The 22487-nt window shown below is 42.9% G+C and overlaps 1 protein-coding gene across 1 annotated transcript in view; it reads right to left on the bottom strand.

The window, feature by feature from the left end:
• Positions 1 to 22360, bottom strand: part of gnas (GNAS complex locus) — a 28168-nt gene extending 5808 nt beyond the window's left edge. The window contains exons 1-6 of the mRNA XM_030118521.1: positions 22348 to 22360; positions 15314 to 16510; positions 10736 to 10808; positions 6695 to 6749; positions 6465 to 6584; positions 766 to 863 (exon numbers count right to left, since the gene is read on the bottom strand). Coding sequence (XP_029974381.1) covers positions 766 to 863; positions 6465 to 6584; positions 6695 to 6749; positions 10736 to 10808; positions 15314 to 15452 — 485 coding nt within the window. The 5' untranslated portion in view covers positions 15453 to 16510; positions 22348 to 22360. The remainder of the gene's footprint in view (positions 1 to 765; positions 864 to 6464; positions 6585 to 6694; positions 6750 to 10735; positions 10809 to 15313; positions 16511 to 22347) is intronic.
• Positions 22361 to 22487: the final 127 nt, after the last annotated feature.

Raw genomic sequence — 22487 nt, 5'->3', positions numbered from 1 at the left:
TAGCACAAGTTTATTTTTTAAGTTTTTACATATGTAGAATTAAAGACTGCTGCAAAAACAGGGTGACAGAGACTTTTGTGAAGTTGCATACAGCTTTATCTGAGGTCCACTGCTGTAACAAGCATGTAGGCTGTAACGCTGTAGGTGAGCTAAAGCTTTATTCTCATCAACGTTGCTGTCCTGTAACTAGCAGGACTAATTAAAAACTGGATGAAAATCTGGCAGTTTAACTTTCTGGATAACTGTATTAAAGCACTGTCTTAAAGTTAGTGTGAATGTCATCCAGATCAGGAGGATTTCATATACCCATCAGTTCTGCTCAGACGTTTCCTCTGAGAAATCTGATCCGCAAATTATGGAAAAAGCAGAATTTTATGAATCTATAGATACAGAAAAATCAATGAGACAGCCAAAAGGGAAAAATTAAAGTTCGAAAATGTTACAGAGGTTGTAGTCTGGGTGAGTGTGACCCCTGATGGCCTCTTACTGAAACCGATGTTTCTCATAAGATTTAGAGAAAAAAAAAAGGTTCCAGTTTATTAATTCATTTTTTAAAGAGATGAACTCAGCCTGTGATGAAGTCTCAAAGTCAACAGTGTTTGCTGCTCTGCAGCTTCCCAGCATGCCGCGTACTTAGAGTTTGCATTAATATCGATGGTCAGACAATAAAACCCCCTAAATTTAGTTACACTGTTCTTAATTATGAAGACGGTTCTAATAAAAATATGACACTTCACAGAGCAAGAGTGTAAAAGAGTTACTTACTATTGTGCACAATCAATTAGCTGGTACTCGTTGGATCTCTCGTAGCACGCCCGGACGCCGTCGTCCTGCCACAGTGTTTTTGCATGAACGTAAAACTCCTGAGGAGGCACAAAGGAAACAACAACCGAGCATTTAATGACATGAGGCAGAACTCGGATCTGATAAAGACGAGCGAAGGAGTTACATTCATCCTCTTCACACATGGTAACATGATTTGGTTTTTAACAGGCCACACACACGTGTGCAGAAAACTCTTTGATTCACGACTACATCTTACACCACATTTGACAGAGCAAGGCAAAGCGGTCGGGGCCGTCTGCTGTCTGTGATGTGTATCTGAGGGCAGCGGGTGTTCGGCATTTTTGTTGACACCACACGCAGTGTACGTTGTGCCTGGGCGACGCCTGTGTACATATCTGCAAAGGTAAATAGGGGTGGAGGCAAAGAGAAGCCCCACGCTGCTATTCACAGAAGGCCTGTGGGGAAACGCTGAGAAACGCCATCGACGAGGCACTCCACCGCTCCTCACGCTCCTCCGTCTGCAGCAGCAACAGGTGCTACGTGCAGATTTCATCTCCACGACGGGGGAGAGTTGTAGGCAGCACAAGAATCGAGGTAGAGTCCATTCAGACACACTGCACCCTGTGCTACGTATGTCAGGCCGAGTGTTGTGATCCTGGCAGAGCTAGCAAGTAAAATTCTCTTACTGCTGATGTTCATAAGATAAAGCATGATGATATTAAAGCAAGAAGCCTGCCTGACTCTAATTGGCAGGTTGATCAATAATAATTATTAGCTCCAGACTTAAAACTAAGAATCGGGCATCTGGTCGGCATCGGTACCGACCGACTCCAGTGCCTCAGCAGCGTGTTTGGTGCGTGCGGCGCTGGTCAAGTTAATTAGCAGACACTTTGTGTTGATATCTGTAAACCGCCCTGATGCAGGCCAAACACCGGCTACTTCCTCGTTACAGACGGGGGATTTCTCAGGCTCATATGTACACACACACAGCCACAGATGTTCCTGTAATCGTCTTGATTTATACTGGGACGGAGCCCCGACGAGGCAGTGAAGCGTTTCACAGCAGTGAAAAGTCGGGTTCAAAGCTGGTCGTGGCGTTTTCTCTGGCTCCCTCTCATCCATGCCAGTTAGGTATCACTTAAATACACCGGTGGCGGGGGGACGCACACCTTTTTGTGACAGTCGTGTGATCCGTTTGGGGGTAGGAGCCTGATTTGGAGGAAACAGGTATCAGTGATAACTGGATGAAGTCATTCAAGGCTATAAAGTTACTTTTCAGACGATCAACAAGCCTCGCAGCAATATTTACAACATATGAACATATTCATTTAGCCAGCCATCAAAACCGTTTGACCAAAAATTAGAAACTTGACGCACTTTACTGATTTTCAGGTATGATGTTTTCTATGAAAAGTTATTTCAGAAAAGAAATGACTTCCTTATAAATGACTATTAGAATTATTATTTTTAGTTCCATCCAGTTTAACAGTTAAATCATTAATGTCTTAATCAAAAATGGGTGTAGTAGTTGGTGACGGCCGTGAGCACACACCTCTCAGTTTACACATACACACTCTGATGCAGATCACGATTTAGAAACACCTTTGCCACCCAGTTTTATAACATGGAAACTATGCAGCGCTCATCATAAACAAGTCAACCAGCCAAACAAGTAGAGCCAAACCACAATCGTATACAAATAATTGCTTCCCAACAGCTCAGCACGAGCGGAATTCATTGGGCAGCGGGGTGATTCAGTGGTTGAAGAGAGCATCCCGGATGTGAAAACTCCCACATCAGATTCCTGTAAAAGCTGATGTGCCGCTAATGAATTTCCGCAGAGCAAGTCTGTCATTTTCACCGTCTTCTCACTAACTGTAAATCACTCAGGGTGAAATAGTCGGCTTACGAGTCACCATGTAAACGAATAAATACAAGAATGAGTCTGGCAAAGACCTCGCTGATCATCGTCAGTTGGAATAAACTTTTTTATTTTTGCATTGTTGTGTATGTTTAATTTTAACACACTGGAGCGTCCAGTGGGGCTGACTGCCACTTCACAATAAAAGTGCAATGTGAGGTGCTTGCACTATACTGGGGTCAAGCTGGGGTTTAGTGTCTTGCCAATTGACACTTTGACGCATGGTCACAGTGAGCGAGGGGAAAGATTTACAAAGCTGGAGGCTGGAAGACCAGAAGACCACCCACTCATTCTATCAAGAGGACCACGATTCGCAGGCATCGAATTCTCACAGATGAAACATGCAAACATTCGCTATTTCTGAAAATGGCAAAAAATATTAAACAGAATATCGCCATGATTTTTTTGTGTGTGTGTGTATGTGTGTCAACATCCTTAAAAAAGTCACCAAGGATGGGGGGGGGGGGGGGGGAAACGGACCAAAATGAAAACAAGATCATCTCTTAGATCAGGGGAGGAAACTATTTCAGCTCAGGCCACATACAGACCAATTTAATCTCGACCTGATTAAAATGTAAAGTTTGTCCTTGTGGGGCAGAGTGTATGTGGTGAAAATGTCTATATTTTCACGAAACCAAACACTTACTGTCCAAAATTACTACAATCTCAACATGAAACATCTTAAAGTTGGGGTAGGCGATGTTGTCCAAAAGCACTTTTAGTCATACTGAGTGAAATGCTCCTTGCCCCCTGGGAGAAGTCAATACATTATGTGGACGGAAAAAGGTGCGGAAAAAAATCTGACGACTGTAGCAGCCAAAGGACAGTAAAAACGCCGACCAATCTTAAGGCGCGGACCGCTCTTAAGAAACCAATCAAATCCCTTCGCCGTTCTACCAGCCCCCTGCGCGTACGTTTCAATGGCGTGCACTGACCCTGGCTCAGTGCGCGCGCGCGTTGCCAAGGCGCTCTCGGCGCTCGCGGCTCGCGTGAAAAATAGAAGGAAGTGGAGCGGGCGCGCAGCGCTCCCCTGCTTGTTGTGTGCGGACAGTCAGATTGGTTAACATTGGAGGCGATCAGAAACTCCGTGCACGCGGCGCGCTCGCGCTTCCGCGTCCAGTGCGCTCCCCCCGTGCATGTAAGCAGGTGCGTCCCATTGGGAGCTCCTCCAATGGGGTGGGAGCTGGGCGGAGCTGGGCGGAGCCTTGGGGAGATGCTACATTCAAATACATGCCAGTTTTCCAAGATCGCCGACACCAGCTTTAATGAAACTGACAGGAAAACTTCTGCTGTAGCCGTTTTTACACACTGACAGCATTCCTTTGAGGATAAAGTTAGTTAGCTCGCTTTAATGGTAGCATCACCAGTAAGTCAGCTCAGGTCTCAATGTCGCGTCGTCTGCTACTTTCAAGAAATTTGTAAAAAAAAAAAAAATAAAATAAAAAAAAAAATCAATGATTTCTTAGAAATGTTTACAGTTTAGCTTTGATGACTTTTTTTTCAAATAAAAAAAGTGCTGCGTGACAGTAAACTCAACGTGTTTACAAACAGAGCACTCATTTATAATCAGTCATGTGCTTCGTGTGTGTGTGTGTGTGTGTGTGTGTGTGTGTGTGTGTGTGTGTGTGTGTGTGTGTGTGGGGTTGGGCGATGTTCCTCTAAACTTCTATGATGTAATGCTTCCTCTCCAAATCGACCCTTTCCCCCTCTTTCCAGTAACTCTCACATTATCACATTACAACAATTAACCTACACAACTGGGCAACGAGGAATTCTCCGATCCGGCATGTGACACTTGTGACTGCCTCGAGGAGACGCGAGGCTGGCACCGCAGGAATCATGTACGGCGGGGGTTCTGCTTTCTTCTGAGTAAAAAAACACAACGTGCAGATCTTCTTGAATTAGCATGAGCTGTAAATAAGGTTTATATGACAGAAACTAGAGAGATCCCACGACAGCCTGAAACAACAGCCTCTTCAGACCGGCGGAGACACTGGAAGCACTGTCGTGCCTGACGGTTATTACAACTACTAACTCTGGATCCTCATGACCCAAACTAATGCATTCACGATCAGGTGGTTTAAAATACTGGTTTTACCTTACCACATGGAAGAAAGACTTCCTCTGTGTCTATTTCTATTTGGATTTCTTTTTTTTTTTAACTCCTAATCTCACCACCACTTTACAGCAGCATCGTTGTTTCTAATTTTGGACTCTTATAGCTAAACTCTCCTCTCAGAAAAGTGAAAAGAAAGAAGGCTTCAAAAAAAAAAAGAAGAAATAAAACAAATCTAATCATAGAAGATACCATACAAGCAAATAAAAACACACTAGTCTTCAGTTTCCAATAATATGTGATAAAATGACGCCTCTCTGATCCGATATCGATCCAATCGAACGCATCACTGTTACCGATACAATAAATGTATCAAGGGTGACAGTAAGGTTAGAGCGATTTCTGTTCAATTATAGCGATAATCTTGGGTCCAAACAGTCAGAAATAGTCTGAACACACATCATCGCATGTGTCGGGCATTTATACAGCAGTATATCGCCATCACTGGCCAAGCAGCTGGAACCAGGACCTAAAGCATATGATCATCTCTGACCACAATTATGATAATCGCATCATTTGTGAACTTGAAATCAACACACTAAATCACCAATTTCACGCACAAAAATGGCTGTGTGAATCTTTTAACTTCAGTGGAGCAGTTTTACATCAGAAAACAATCACTATCATGGAATTTGAACCAGCCAACATTGTAAAGTTGAGATGCTCATGGGAAGGTCAGTCCCATTTCCTCTTCTGGTGTTGAACACTCCAAAACATAGACGCCACAGTAGGATATCTTTAACATTTTCAAGCTTCAAATGAAGAATCTAATCCTCATAACTCACCTGAACTGCACAGGAATGAAAAATATAAAGCCCCAATGACAGTAAAATGAGTGTTTTCTTCTATTTCTTTCCTTAGAGACAATTTCTAACCCTAATTCTGCGATTAATTGCGATTTAAGAGAATTAACACTTGATAGTCCTCCATTAAATAATCGGGAGTAATTCGATTAAAACTGACAGCACTAAAAAAAAAAAAAAAAAAAAAAAAAAAAGAACAATTTTCTCATAGTTTCTACAATATATACACACCAGAATTTTAACTGGAAAATTGATAAAAAAAAATAATGGACATACATGGTATCAGAAGTATCAATATTGTGTTAATCAGTAACTCGCATTTAAACAATCAACTCATCGAGGGAATGCACTCCAATGACGTGACCCTCATATGGTGACGGCAGGGGGGAAGTCTAAAGGGAAGCAGTCCCGCCACGACAAACATTAGCAGCTTCTCCTCTGAGGTGAGACCGACTGAGCTGGAAATTGAAATGCTTTATCCCCAAAGGATCAACAGTGACACTCTGAGGTTTGGTCTCCCGGTCTGCACAATTAGTTGATGGGAATATCCCAGGGAGGATACGGCAAATACTCCCCCCTGAGTCACCTGTGAACCTCAGCGACGTCATCTGGGACTTTTCTGTCCTCGACACACAAACACACACACACACACACACACACTGCTGTTGAGTCTAACGTGACCATCGCTATATGTTTAAATAGATAAAGCTGAATTTAAACCCACTTTGAAACAACACATTCTGCTTTTATTATAAAATACGAAACGTGAAAATTCAAATTTCAATTTTTTTTTTTTTTTTAGGTGATTTTAATGGGATTACACACAGGTCGTACTCACAGATGGAAACTCAAAGTCCTTCTGGTTGACGAGGTTGAGAATGTATTCGATCCGGTACTGGTTGTCTGGACAGGCCAGCTGCACCGGCGGTGTTAGGGTGCTCATGGCTGTTACTATGGTCTGTTGAAAACACACGGACAGGACAGAGAGAGAGAAGAAAGAGACACTCATGAGTACGAACCAGAGAAACGAAAGCTTTTCATAGGCGCTAAATCGTCAAACGTTCTTACCTCAATAGCCTCTTTAATATTATTCTTGATGTCCTGAATTTTCTGCTTCTTTTCTCTGAAACAGACACAAAGACAGTCAGGTTTGAGATGTTTCCTGTCCAGCAGGAACAAAAAGAAGAAGTGCACTTGGCTCTGTGAACAAAAATAAATTCTCTTAGTGGGATTGCTTGTTTGAGTGTTTGCAGTTACACTTTGATTTGATCATTTTAGACGTGCATTGTGTTTGGTGTGGGATATTCCCCTGTGTTTAAGTGGGGAAGTAAGTGCTGCAGGAGAAAAAAGGCACCCAGGGAAAAAACTAAAAGGAAACAGACAAGTCAAAATACCTTGATGAGTTCAGACCAAATGGTTCAAAAACTCACTTTTCTACATGTCTTTAGTCTTTCTGTGCTGTGACAACACTAATAGTGTTCAGTAATCAAGTTAACAGATTACAGTCCTCACCATAAAGTGAACAAAACTAAACAAAACAACTATTGTAACATAGAAACACTGTCTGGCGTTTTATATCTACTGTAATCTAAAATACCTGCGCTAACTGGGGAAGCATTACAAATAAGTGCTGAAAAGGAATCCCGTGTTACTGTGACACGGTGCGAAAGCAGAGCCATGCATTAAGCTTGTTTTGGATCTGAAAGGGTAAACAGACCTTCATCGGCACGCGTGGTAAAAAAATTATGTCTGACTGGCGTGAAGGATCGCTGTGTGTACAAGACGTTTGGACTCTGTGTGACAGAAATGTTTCTAATGAAGGCAACCAGAGAGCCAGTTAGTCTATCTTTCACCTTGAGCCGGCCAGGACAACAGCGCATCGTGTTTACAATAGTTGTGTGTCAGTGACAAAGGGCGAGACGGGCCTCGGAGTCGTCTGCTCCTTTCCACTTCTTTCCATCAGGCGTAATACGCTGCACAGGTTCACATGCAGGACAGATCTCTGATCGATTCAAGGTTTAGTTATTTGATCGAATACTTTTAATGTGCACATTTATAAGATCACCAAACACAACAGCAGAGTTCACTTCACCGAAAAGGTTCAGTCTGCAAAAGCGTTTCTTTGGCTACAACGCCCTAATCACAACTGCCCAAACAGACCCAACACGACTGAGCGAAGCTGCCACGCAGTGTGACGATGTGCTCCGACCACCCTTCAAATCTCCCACATATAGCATTCGCCTTCAAACAGATCAACAACAAACACCAGATGGGCATTATGCAAAATGTAAAAGGTTCTTTAATTTAGATTATTAGAGGCAAAGTCAAAGCTTAGCATGAACGTTGGCTTCTTGTTCCTCTACTTTCAGTATCACCGTCTCATTTAGCATCGCTTCTTTTTTTTTAAAAAAAAAAAGGATATGGCTGCATTTTCACAAATTAGAAAAACTAGTTGAGGCCACTGTACACCAGGAAAAAGAGGAGAGAAGCAGAAAACACTGGGTAAGGTTCCGGTTTATTGTGTTAAGAGGGAGCTTGAGCCATTTTCAACCTGATATTCATTAAAAAAAAATCAAAAAAAAAAATCACATGACCGAATGTGTGAGCAGAAGTAGAAACACTTGCTTACTGTGTAGTTAAAACTGAGAGGGGAAGACACCAGGACGCCACACTGAAGAGCTGTTGCAGTGCTATGTTCGGCATTTGCATTATTTCCTCATAGCAGGTGAAAATTAAATGTCAGTGACTCGCAGAGCAAGTGTGAAATCAGCAGTGACAACAATAGCTCTAATCGTTCGCACGTAGTCAAGACATCGAGATACATGAATCAAAAGCATCGTTTGTTTCTTTCACAGCACAGTGCATATTATATAATTAACAAAAAATTATTCAAAAAGACTACAGTCACAGTGTGCCAGACCCGGTGGACCCACACTCAGCCCTGTCCCTGAACGCCTCCTGTTAACAGCTACTAAACATCTCGCTCACTCGTCACTGGACAACTGGAAAACTGAAAAAAAATGTTCATGCTTATTCAACTGAGAAACAGTTAGAAAATATTGCTCTTATGAGGAATAGCCACTCAAATTTTCTCTAAACGCTAAATAATCGACCTTAAAGACTTTGCTAAATGGATCTGTGTGTTTTCTGCAGTCGAAAGTGATTCAATGGTAGATCATGAGTGAAAACGTGACGGCGGCTCGTGGGGAGGAACTCATCGTGATCCCTGCTCCCAGTCGTTCCTGTGTTTCTGTCTTCTTGTTTTGCAGCTTTTTGAGTCGACTTTACAACCACAGAATTTACGGCTTGGATTCAGCAAATTAGCTAAATATGAGCCTTTGCCCTTATTTTTTCCAGCGAGAAAATGTCAAACTGCCCCACGTGTCCCACTGTCTCACTGCTGCACTGAAAGAAGCCGGTACAGTCTGATGCCTTGCCCAACAGCAGCTCAACAGTGATTGCTGTCGATAATGGACAGCTGAGTCATCCGTCCATCCGTTCATCCATTTTAAAAAGCGTGCCAGCAATTGGAACCAGCAGGCTTCCGGTCACAAGACAATTACTCCGACTTGACCACAACAGTCGATCCATTCACCCCAAACCTTCCCTCACGAGCAACCTCAACCTTTCCCGTCCCAATTCAGTGTATTTCTGTCCTGACGGACGAACCCAACACACCGCGATGCTCTCACCATGTGAGCGTCCAATAGCTCATCTGTGTCCACAAAGATAATTTGTTGTTACACTTTTGATCACAGACACACACACACACACACCGAAGTACTCCGGCCATACAAGGCCTGACAAACACACACACAGAACCGACAAGTAAGAACTGGCGTTTCAAAGCACACGACTGTAATGACAGTGCTGTCATGATGTGCGTCTTGTTAACGGAGACAAGTCGGCAACCCTGGAACACACCCGGACAGATACACTGATGCACACACAGACACACACACACTTCTCAGTGTGCACAGTGTTGTGGAGTCACGCGCTGGGTCATATGCTCTACTCTGCCTTAGGTGCTGATTTTCTAGTTTAACCTTGCAAAGATGCTTCCATCTCCACTGATACATGACCAGTCACTGACACACACACACACACACACACACACACACACACACACACATCAACAAGTTAGAGGTCCAAAACCAAACTGTGATGTTTTGTCAGAAAGAATTCAGAGTTGTTTGTAAAGATACTGAACTGATAAGGCGGGTGTGGCAAAAAACGAGACCAAAACCTCAGAGCGGTTCCATTTAGATCCCCTTAAACAAAAGACCGTCGACTTCAGACGACAATACAGAGCAGAGGATAAACATCTTCAGGGAACTACATCTGAATAATTCATTACCATCGAGTTATATATCAGAAAAATGATATTCTAGAAACATGATGCAGAGTTTAGACAAAAGTATGAATGCGTTATTGAAGCTAACTACTGATCCAGTCTGATTCACACAACATATTATATTTCTGAAGATTTGTGAAAAGAATATATTGTGTTCAGCTTTCACTGGACTCTAGCTGTTAATGTGAGTTGGTTGAGAAATAAAGCTGCTTTTATGATTCTAATTAATCCACATTATACTTTTCACAAAGTCAGGTCAAACGTGTTTTTCTATGATTGATTGTTTTTATGCTCCTTGTTTTTTAGTCATAATTTCAGCTCAAAATTTTGTGGAAACATCACAGATTTTTTTCTGCTTTTTTCAACACTTGGTGAACTGTGAACTTAAAATCTAAAGCTTGATTCTATCAAATCCTCATACTGCATGTATGGAATCACTGCCAACCTATAGCTGATCACTGTTTATGCTTTCCATGACATGAGATCATACCGATGAACACAGTGTTCATCTCTGAATGTTCTTTAGGTTGATAGTGACAGCTAATGTGTAATAATACGTTGTCATGAAACACGTTTTCGTCTAACATGTTGTGCTGTATTTCCAGAAACATGTGAGCCACGGCGCTGGTCTCGGCTGGGCCTGTGACGATGCGCACATTCACGCTGGGCTTGAGGTTTTCCAGAAGACAGGCGAGCGCCGGCGGAGCGCGCAGCAGACCGAGCGGCTTGCAGGCCTCTGCTCAGATCATACTCACTCTGCATTGAAGCCGTTGACGTGGAGGATCCTCATCTGCTTCACTATGGTGCTCTTTCCCGACTCTCCAGCTCCTGAGAGGACAAGGGAGAAAGTTAACGTCGCGGAGAGACGACAATAACACACATCCTCGTACACATTTAAGAGCAACAAGTTAATCTTCAATACCACAAAAAAGAAATGATGAGTGCATCTTTTCTGCAGTGCACCTCATGAAAGCTTTTGATTTTGGAAGTTCATAACTTGTTTTTACACTCTGTAATGCATTGTGACTTTTTTTCTCCCCCAGCAAACAAAAATCTATTTTATACGCCACAGACTTTTCGGAGGAAACTGAAACCTGTGGAGGCAAGGACAGCGCTGCCTGCCAAGGCTGAAATAATAAACTGGATTTTCCCCTCGATACCGAGACCACACTTTCACATTCACATGTTTAGATTTAAAGATAACTCACTGTAAAGCTTTAAGCTTTACCTGTGTGACATTACTGTTGCAGTAACATGTCAAATAACCAAACTATGAAGAAACATGTAAGATGCAGCTTCAAATAAAAGTCACTGCTGCACTGACACACTGACTGTCCGTCACATTATGAGCTGATCAGGTCTCTGCAGGGCTTCTGTGGAACGAAGACGTTAGCAGCGGACGACCTGGCAGTTGTCAGATTTGTCTGTTTTTGATCACACTCTAATGTCCCACAGAACTGATCGGGATAAGTCGGACAACAAGTCAAGGCCTCGCACTGTTGTGAACCATTTCCTGCGTTCTGGCAGGATCATACTCTGAAAGGTGACCGCCATCAGGGGATAACGCTTCCATGAAAAAGTCAAAAGTCAATGAGTGCAGTAAGCAGGAGGCTTCCAGCAGAACGCAGGCTAAAGAATCACGTTGCTCTGACCAATCAGACGGGACTATTTTACAGTATCATATACGACCAACTGCCACGCACTTTGACCTCAAGACAGCTTTTTTATGAGCATCAACATTAACTCAGCTTTTTTTTTTTTCCTTCACCAGCAACAAGGGGAACAAAAAAAAGAAGCTAATACGTGGAATGACAAACAATTGTCTCGTCTCTTGTTTGTCCTCAGACCAAAGCTGGGATCAGTGGTGCTCAGTTAACGACTTTTAAACAGCTCCAAAAAGCTCCATACCTTCACTTATTGTCCTCAAAAGCTGTTAAATTGTTAAATGTGGAACAAATCCTGTCAAATATGGGAGAACTGTCTGACAAATAATATAACCAAGCCAGTATTCAGCTTTAGCGTTCGTGCCATAAAGTTGATTTGACAAACTCTGATCTCTTCACTTTGCACAACTTAAACTATCCCTCAAATTTCTTAATTTTAATCCCTTCTCAATACTAAGAGATTTGTTTGACCCAATGACCAGTCAACAAGCATTTCATGTTCTTCGTGTCTTAGATTGAAATCGTGTCGACAGGTGTGTGAAAACTAGCTAAAAAAAAGATTGTTCATAACTACATTACTGATCTTTTTTATGTCAGTCATAAAAGCAAAAAACATCATTAGTGACAAGAAGATGAGACAGCAGGATTTAACTCAACCTGCCTTCGCGTTCACAGGGACGCTTGCAGCCTGTGTGTGATACAGTTCTGTTTTATTTTTAGCCAAAGCGAAACTATTCGGTCTGCAGCTTCACTGGACGGTTTTTCTTTAAGTTGGGGGTCTGTGTACAGTGTGTGACAGTGTGTGACAGTGCACTGCAATAACAAAACCCCTGTCTACCTCTTACTGTGTCATGTCAAACCTTTGACATGCACGCGAAGCGCAAGAACAATAAAGTTCAGAGTGGCACATTAAGCGAACTCCTTAGAAACGAAGCACACTCATTTTAGTGCATCTCGACAAATGATCTATAATTAGACCAATATCTTTAGATTAGCTCTTCAATAATAAAGCTGTTCAGTTGGAAAGCATAGCTTACATGTTAAAGGTCATCTTATCTGTAACCTGGACCATAAACTGAAGTGTTATTTATCACTCTTGTAAAAGGATTCAACAACAACAACGAAGAATGTTAGTCACTGAAAGTCTGTCTCAACATGTGGATGTGTGTTTCTTGTTGGGCCGTCCTATTATGATTAGATTCACTAAAATCATTAGTTAATAGCCATGAACTTGGCAAAAATAACAACAAAAAAAGCTTTAAAGAGGTGATCCAGTCAAAAAGAGAAATGCATCACTCATAAGAAGCTGCCGATGTGACATCCTTTGGAAATCCTGCCTACATTTCACTCCAAGGACACACAGTTGTGTGTCACACACACCACAGAGGCGTCAAGGTGTTGGGCAGTTCCGTGTATCAGCACAAATTTGGACAAGTTGGAGACTTTTGCAAAAAAAAAAAAAAAAAAAAGATAAAAATGATTTGCACATTGTATGCAAATACGATCCGATGAGGCGCAGATAGATCAGGGACAAAGGTCAAACAGGATTCAAGGTTTACTCACAGGTCTAGAAAAGAAAAATGAAACATTTTGTATTGTGTTCACAGCTGGCTGCTGGTATATCTGGTGTCTTTTGACACGAATGACAAGCTTCCTGACAACACGAGGGGCAAATGTGTGAAGTTAACTATGTGAGGGCAGTAAGAGAGACGCTATGTAGCTACGATGCAACGCCGTCAGTCAGTGAAGCATTTACTGCACTTTAAGAACCAATAGCTCTACACATGGATCTGCGACCACCCTTTTTGGTAACACTGAACTGTCCCACTGATTTGAAAACAATCTGAATTAAGTCCAATTCAATCTTAGCAATGTCTTTTCTGTCATGTCCATGTCTATGGTGGACCATAGAAGACATCTGAAGGAATCTCAGGTCATAATAGGTATAAAAACGCCTTGTGTCCCGCTCAATAGATCCAAAGAAGCTCATATTACTCTGCTTTTTCGAAACACCTGTGAATTTTAAGAAACTTAGAAGTGCACTGGATTCACAACTCTTCCTCTGTATTGGTCATTAAAACAAAACACACCAGATGTGTCGACAGGAGTTAAGCTTTAAAGTCAGGACTTTAGCCGAAAGGCTCTGGAGTGTTCAGATGTCACGGCGAGCTCCTCGGCAGATCACATATTGTGTCATAGCTGCAGTTGCCACATTTGTAAGTGAAACACACCCAGCTAAGAAGAACCACAAACTTCTGAACATTTTAATTAGATTATCCAGTTAATCCATTCAAACTGACTACTTAATCCAATGATCAGTTCAAACTGCAAGTTTCAATTACACCGAGTAAAATGACTCAAAAGGCCAGGCTATGAAAAAGACCCGAAACACTGAGGGAAAAACTCAAATTCAACAAGTTTCACTCTGCAAATACATGGATAACACTTGTGCTTTGCAAAGACTGACACCATACATGCTGAAGAACATTGCGGTCGACGCTGTAAGAGTTAAATATTGATTGCTTTATATCAGATCCTATCTTTTCCCAATATGGACACAAATGAAGCAAAAAGATTGAGCAGGACTCTTTTTTTTTTCACCTACACCAGGTTTGAACTGAGAGTGACCCTTTTATGCTTCATTTGGGTTTGTTCACTCTAAAAATATCTTCCAAAAGTATGCAGAAAGACAAATAACAGACTGTTGAGTCCACAGGTCTGCATTTAACTCAACCTAGTGGATTATATAATTGAAAGGAACTTTACTTTAACTGAGGCCAGACATCTTTGTTTTGGTTTTCATGTGGGTCTCGTCCTTCTGCTCCCCTAAAGTCACCACAACTTCCTCCCAAACATAAATACCGGTGTGTGTCATGCAAATGTGCACCCTCAAGTCGAGTTGCATTCCTAAAATTGTACGGTTTGCAATTCAAAAGAACACACACAAACACAATTTGTTTGCGGTAATAAGCCTGCAGAGTGGACAGTCGAGGAGGGTACAGACGGAAGCATGGCAGGGAAAGTTAGACACTCTTATTTGTCTCTTATGTAACGCTGGAGACCCAACCCACCTCCAGTTCACTCTCTCTCACACACACAACCACATGTTGAGTCTTACACACTTCCATTTCTTCATTTACCGAGTGTCAGTGACTTTTCCTTTCTTAAAAACATAAAAATCGGGCTATTGACATATAAACCTGCACATATTGTGCAACTTTGATGACACTTTTTGAGGCCTGCATGCATTATCAGGATGACAGTGAATACTGCAGAAATACACGGAAACAAGATTTAGATGAAGTGAAATGTACACGAGGAATCTCTAAATAACACATAGCATCCGTCTGGATTGATTTGTTGTCACATGATTCACTCAGCTTGGCTGTAAACTCTCAAACTGAGCAGTGGCGCTGGTCTGAGTGTGTTTTGGTGTTGGTAGTTGTCGGCTGCCAGTTTGACAGCAACACGCCGAAAACCCAGCACGGTGCTGCATTTTGAGCCTGATGCAATGGCAAAGTCACACTGTTGACAATGTTTCCCAAAACAACATCCCATGCAGAAGGTTATGCAGGGAGGAAGCAAACCCAGAGGCCTTCCCTGTGAAGCTGCAGCCACACAAAACACGTTCAGTTTATTCAAGAAGAGAAGAAAAGGAGTCCAACTCACCTAGAAGTAGTAGTCTGTGTGTCGCTCTGTATATCTGTTTATCTTTCTGGAGCTGCTTCTCTATCTTTTTGTTTGTTTCTCTTTGTGCCTTCTCCTCATTTCTCTGGTCTTCGGTCTTACTGTTGCCCAAACAACCCATCTTCCCGCAAGAAAAAAGAAAAAAGGGGGTCCAGGGGAGGAGGAGGTGGAGGCTGAAGAAGAAGAAGTACTGGTGGAGGTGGAGGAGGAGGAGGAGGGGACGTAGAAAGAAAAATAAATAGAATAAACGAGACTAGATCCCTTGTTTGGCCCACGGATTTGGCAACAACGTTATCCACATTTACACTCGCTGTGGGTTCTTGTCTTGTTGCAAAAAAAGAAATAAAGAAAAAGCAGCGAGCGGTGTATAAAGTGTGTGTCCATAAGGCGTATTTAGCTGTCAGAGAAAGGGCAGGATACAGTGGCTGACGACACGGAGGCCGCCTCAGTCTGCTCGATCCTGCTTCACACACACACACATACACACACACACTCTCACACACACACTTTCTCTTTCCTCTCTCCTTACAAACAAACCCCCTCCGCCCGAACTGTAATCCACACCGTGCGTTAGGACACCAAAAAGCGGGGTTTCACCTCGAACGGAGGCAGAACTAACAGCCTAATTTGCATCTCCGAAAGCCCGGGTCTCGCGTCTCACTGCTGCCCGCGACAAGGAGCCCGAGTCGGCGTGTCCGCAAGGCTCGCCCGTGCTGTGGCGCGGCTCGTCTCCACGTCGCCTCTCATGATAAACCTTTCCATCGGCGGAACGCTTCGAGTCTCTGTCCGTGTCTCCGTCCGTGTCTCCGCGGGGCCGGGACAGCAGGAAGGAAGATAATATTGACACCCAGAACGAGCTACATGTGTGATATTCTCCTGGCTTCCGTCGTCATCCGGCTGCTTCTCATTCTCCGCATCAAATCAGGCAGAAGACGGTCCCGAACTCAGTCCGCCGCCTCCAACTAGGAAACAACAAAAACAACTAAAAAATAAAAAGAAAGAAAGAAAAGAAAGAAAACGTCCAATGTCCTCCTTATCTGCGATGGCTGTGTCTTCTCTCCCACAGGCCCTTCTCTCTCTCCTTCTCTCTGCCCCTCGCTTTTGTTGCTCAAATGTGTTATCAGCCCCTCACATCGCCGCCGAGCCTCCAAAACTGCGCACCGATACACTTTTTCCAATCTCCGACTCGGCTGCGGCGACTCCCGTCAACGGCGAAAAGCCAAAGATCACTTGAAAATAAAAAAAAAAAAAACAAATGGAGAAAAAAAAAACGGGGGCAAAAGAAAAGAAAAAAGAAAACGTGACCGCGATGCGAAAATCCCTCGAAATGTATCCACGTTTCTTGCAGGCGAGGAAAAAAAAAAAAAAGAAGCAACCCCCGCTGTCAGGCTGGGCTCTGTAGCCTACATACGGCCTGTAAAGGCGAACACGCGCACACGCTGTCAGACAAACACGCGCTTATAGATGTATATTCCGTCTTGAATCCGAGGTGGGTAAACAGGCTACAGGCTTGACACTACATGTGCATTTACATTCACAAAAAAATAGGACACGAGGTTGTTGTAGCAGCACATTCCCACCGTGAAGGCCGCTCCCCTCCTGGCCGCTGCGCGAGGAAGGTGAAAGACAGGAATAACCGATTCTTGGAGGTTATTATTTTCTCTCGCTCGCTTTCTCTCTCTGCCCGAGAATAGTAGCCTACATTGACGAGATAGACAGCGCTGAAGAGAGACGGGGTGGGGCCACACGGCGCTCATTGAACCCTGGGAAGGAAGGACCGAGAGGAGAGGCCGCTTCGCCCCGTCACGTGGCCCGAGCGCGGAGCTGCGTCAGCGGCGCGGCGGTGCGCAGGAAGCGGCGCCCTCTTCAAAGCCGGGTGGGAGTCCTGCAGCAGCAGCAGCGGCAGCAGCGGGTCAGGGGGACTCCCGCAAGACAGACTGACAGAAAGAAAGAAAAGACAGAGGGGGACATTAAACATCCTGCATGCACTCCAGTCTGTTCAAAATGAGAAATACTGACAGTAAGTAACTTTTGTTGTAAGCTTTTTACCATCCTTTTTAGGGTAACCCTAATAAGGATGGTAAAAAGCATACAACCCTAATAGGGTTGTATGTTTTCCCTCTGTTTAAAATGTAATGGCTTACTTTAGGGGTGCCAAACATAAGGCCTGTGGGCCAAAACCGACCCCAATAGGCTCAAGTCTGGCCCAACAAAGCAGCAAGCGTACGAGTAATAGTTTAAAAGAAAACACTGATTTTTAAAAATATTTCTTAAGAGGAGCAGGCACAACACAACACATGAGCTGAGCAATAATATTGGTGATGCTGCCATTACAGCGAGTTGCCTTACTGTGAAAATATAAACTAGTGTTAGCATCATTCTGTCTGGGTGGTTCTGTAAAAACAGACATTAGGATTGGATTTATATTAAGAATGTAATAATTTATGGTAGTAATTATTTGTTTTTGAGGGAAAAAATATATTTTCATCATGTATACTCTGCACCACAACAGAGAAAAAACTGTCGAGTTTAAATGTAATGCTTTTTGTGGCACTATTTTTCTGATCTGGCCCACTCAGTGTGGATTTGGGCTGTGCCTCCTGAATTAAAATGTGTTTGACACCCCTGGCTTAGACATTTGTTAACTATCGTAGGAAATTGCTAAAAGTTGCACAGTGGAGTACTAGTTAACATTCTTTCCTCACAGTGATATCTCCCTAGTTTGAGTCCAGGCTTCAGGGTCTTCACATGAGTTTGCACAGCAAGCGGATCCTTCTCACAGTGACGATATCTCCATCACTGTCGTAATCCTCTCAGGACACATCCACTCCCCGGGTAGAGTGATGCTCCAGCTCCCACAAATTAATCAGTGAGTGTGATTTATAAATTTCCCATTGGTGTGAATGTGCATGCGTGTGGTTGTTTGTTTCACACTGTTTGCCCTGCGATCAGCAAGCGTACACAATCTCATTTTGTTAATCTCAGTTTGTTTCAACATTTAAAACCACTTAACATGTCTGAGATTTTAAAAGTTTCGAGTGAATGACCCAATCAGCTGTTTCTAGAGCATGTGGACTACCCACTAAAGTCCTTTTTACCACATTGGCTTCCTCAAAAACAGCCACTAAAAGCCAAACTGTTTCTTTTCAATCGAAATAAATATGTTTTTGTAGCAATGGTCTCAAAGCATGCAGTATCTCGAAGGCAACAAGGACTGGTTTAAAGGATTTGTGTCGGTACACAATGAGGAAAAAAGTGTATTCATGTTTTAACTAAAATGACTGCATCATTGGGGCATTTTCTTCTTAAATTTGTGCCAAATTCATTCAGAAAACTTAAAAAAACAACTTATCCTAACCCAACAACTGCCACATTCGCTATGTATTGTCATTTTAGCAGTATTTGAATATTGAGTGGTTCATTTCTAGTGTTTCCAAAACTACAGCTTTCACTGAATAATATCAATACATCACATTCCCTGTTGAAATATTCAGCCTGTCCTGTGATTTGAGCAAATTACCTTCTGATTACAACCTCATCAACAGACAGGTTTTACAACTGAAGTGGATGAAGTGCAAAATGCCAGGTAAATATCCTGGGCCTGTATCCCAGCTTGTTTGGTGTGAGGGAGGATATATGCAGGACCCGTCTATCACAGGGTAGTACAAACAGATTAACACATTCGTGCTCAGATGTGTTCACTGTACATGTTCAACTCATCCAACCTGCTTGGACTGATGGTGTCGAGCAGCACCTGGAGGAAACAGATCACTCTATAACCAGATTAAACATTACAATTTACAATTGCAACTAAAGGCATATTTAACATGTGTAATAGTTACTGATATAGGTTTGCGCCTTTATAAAACTGCATACACAGATACTGTGGACTTTTTAAATCAGAATGATTTTATTTTAAAAGTGATTATAAACTCGTGCGTGTTGGTTGGTCTGTTCACCACTAGATGGCAGCAGTCTTCCAATTCTGAGTATAATACTTCTGTTTAATTTTCTTTTCCACATAAATAGCAAGAAATCTAACATCAGTGCTTTTAAAATATGCCATCTTAAATGTTTTTAGATACATTTTAAAGTGGAATCTGTGACCAATAGGTCACAAATGTCAGTCCATGCAATGAAAGATATGTTGTCGAAACACAGCTTGTGAAAACACTGAACTTTCATGTCAGAGAAAAGTATCAAACAGTCATCAACACACTATTCTAAATGTGGTTATGAATCAATCTAAAGATAACTACTCATTTTGTATTGAATGACGAGGTTTTATGATACAGCAGAAGGCCGACTTACCTTAGTTTGTGTTTGTATCATTGAAAGGGGAGAGTGGAACCCATTGTCTAGGTTTTTATTGCTAGAACATTAAAACAAAACAACACAACAAGCATTACATCTTCACATTTATTTTCATATTATGTAATTCATAGCTCTGCATGCTGTAAAATGAGTACTACATGAAAAGAAAGAGGACAAACAAACATATTCCACACTGTGAGAAACAGTTAATTACACCTGAAGTTGAGCTTCAGGTCACTGCCTGCTGTTAACTGTGTTCCCATTAACATTCCTGCACTCCAGGTCTGCTTGTGTGGTAAACATTAGGGGTGTGTGTGTGCGTGCGTGCGTGCGTGCGTGCGTGCGTGCGTGCGTGTTCATAAAAGCTATGCATCTGAATATGAATAAGGCCTTTTCTGGAATTTTATAGAACTAACTACGATTACTGCAGTTTTTTGTTTCCATTAAACTGTTCAGACAACACATACCGCTGTAGTTAACATTTTGAAAAACATGATGGTTCTCGAGCCGTAGGAAACTTTCCACCCACTGCATGTGTATTCTGGTTGCTCACCTTGCTGGTGTTTAATAGTTTGGGTGGGGTTTTTTCTATCACAACGGGCCGTACAATGAAACAGCATCGATGATGGGAGTTGTTCCCGGCAACAGATCAATACTGGCTCAACACTCATCTCAACCGAAGGCCTAAAACTGTAAGAATATCCAGTTATGCATTTGAGTGGTTGTTTGCCGTTTTCAGCTTTCAGAAACAGATTACATTTCGCAGTGTATGTTCAAACATAGAAAGAGAGCTACAAATTCTTTAGTTTCCACATTTCAGCTGAACTGATGACAAACATCTCTGCTTCTGCTGAGTTCAGACTCCTCAGCTGGTGTTGTATTCTATTCTACTCTACTGTGGTCGTATCAATAGCCTGAGAAAAGCAGGGACCTCTCAACCAGTTGTCCTCTGCTCTGTTCTTAAATAGCAATAACGGCACACTGAGACTTCCTCGTACCACATCTCCACCTTAAGACCCTTTTACAGCACGTCCGCTCGCATCTCTTTTTAACTGCACAGTCATGAAATGTTCGCTGCCTACTCAGCACTCCTTCTCATCATAATCAATTTACCGCTCGGAGGTAATTGAGCGTTTTCTTCTTTACGCTCTCATTGAGTCTGGGAGTTTATATGCCTACAGAGAAGCATCATATGTGATCATCCACAGGCGTGTGCGCACGAGGAATTATTCTGTATAGCTTGGGATGGTGAGTTAAAGGTGCTGTAGGCAGGATTCGGCATCTCCGCCATCTTGCTTAGGGTTACCTAAGCAAGATGGCGATTTGACCCACCTAATATGGCGATTTGAAACCCAGCTTAGCCAATCCTGTCCTGTTTTCTCTGACATCACGCCCTTACGCAAGTTAAGCCCCTCACACAAGAACGTGCGACGAACGCCCCTCGACCAATCACGGTTAGAGCCTCATGGGCTCTTCTGATTGGTCAAAGATACCTGGAGCTGTCGAGATTCCTTTTCAGCTCAGAACAGAGACAGATGGAAACGCTGCGCCCTCGCGGTAGTGCAATTATGCTACACTCCTAAAGGATTATCAGTGGATACTCTAACATTTAATCCAAAGAAAACACAGAAAAATTAGCATTGACTAGCAAAATCCTGCCTACAGCACCTTTAACTGGTTTAATAAGATCCTGAGATCAATGTTACATGTGTGAAATGCTTCCTGCATGCTTTAACACACCTCAAATAAATTAATGCTCATGATGAAACTCCATGATTTTTATGTTGGAAGTAGGGGTGTTGGAGGAGGAAGATGTATAAATGACAGTATCATAGCACCCTGACATGTTTCAGCCACTATCTTTGGCGCTCACAGCTTTATCTTGTTCCGGGTCACGGGCGAAGGCCGGCAACACCCTGGACAGTCAGCACAGAGAAACAGGCAGCCTCACACGCTAGCATTCAGCCCGACAAGCAACCCTAACAAGCATGTCTCTGGGTCATCAGAGGAAGGCTGTGTATCCACTGAAAACCCATAAACAGCGACGACATGCAGCCTCCACACAGACCTCAAAGAGGCTGTGAGGCGAGTGAGCAAACCACTGCTCCACCGTGACAACCTCTTCAGGAACTGTAAGGGAAACACGGTGTAGCAGTCTGTCAGCAACAATCGATCCATGCTCTTCTGTACCTTCTTTAGCCTGACCCGGGTGTGAGGACCTCAGCTGATCCCGTCCAGCTATTGATAAACGTCTGAGAACAACTGAGAACTTGTCGCTGAACTGCATACACAGTATCACTACTATGTTTAATCTGGACTAATCAGTTACCTGATCAGGTCTCATGGTGAGAACATGCAAAGTTGAGATGGAAAATCTCAATCAGGCAGTCGAGTTGTGGTGCAGCGGTGCTTCGTTTTAAAGCGCCCGGCCACAATCCTGTGCATACTTCGAATAAAAGAAAAACGAAATCAAGCTCACTTCCATGTCCACAGTACAGCTGAAACCTGTACCCACACAAACACATCTATTCAGCCTGTGAATTAACAGCAACTCGTCACATTTATACATGTTAATTTAGTAAAAACTGGCTGCTGTGACTCAAACCGGGAATGTGAGTGATGAAGAAATATGATTCAGGTCAGAGGTTACCAACAGTTTTTCTCTGAGTCCATCCAGACTGCGTTTATAAAACAGTGTGGACTTTTTCTTCCACCTCTGATTTACCGAAACCTGACAGAGCAGCCAAAAACAGACAGCGGCACACACTCGTACCAACGCACAATACGAGCCCTCACCTTGGACCAGCTATATCCTTGGGTCGGCCTCTTGGGGTCTGGGGTC

The sequence above is a fragment of the Salarias fasciatus genome, chromosome 20, assembly GCF_902148845.1.
Source record: "Salarias fasciatus chromosome 20, fSalaFa1.1, whole genome shotgun sequence".
NCBI classification, from domain to species: Eukaryota; Metazoa; Chordata; class Actinopteri; order Blenniiformes; family Blenniidae; genus Salarias; species Salarias fasciatus.
Note: the sequence above shows the minus strand (reverse complement) of the source record. Positions and strands in the feature narration are given on the sequence as shown.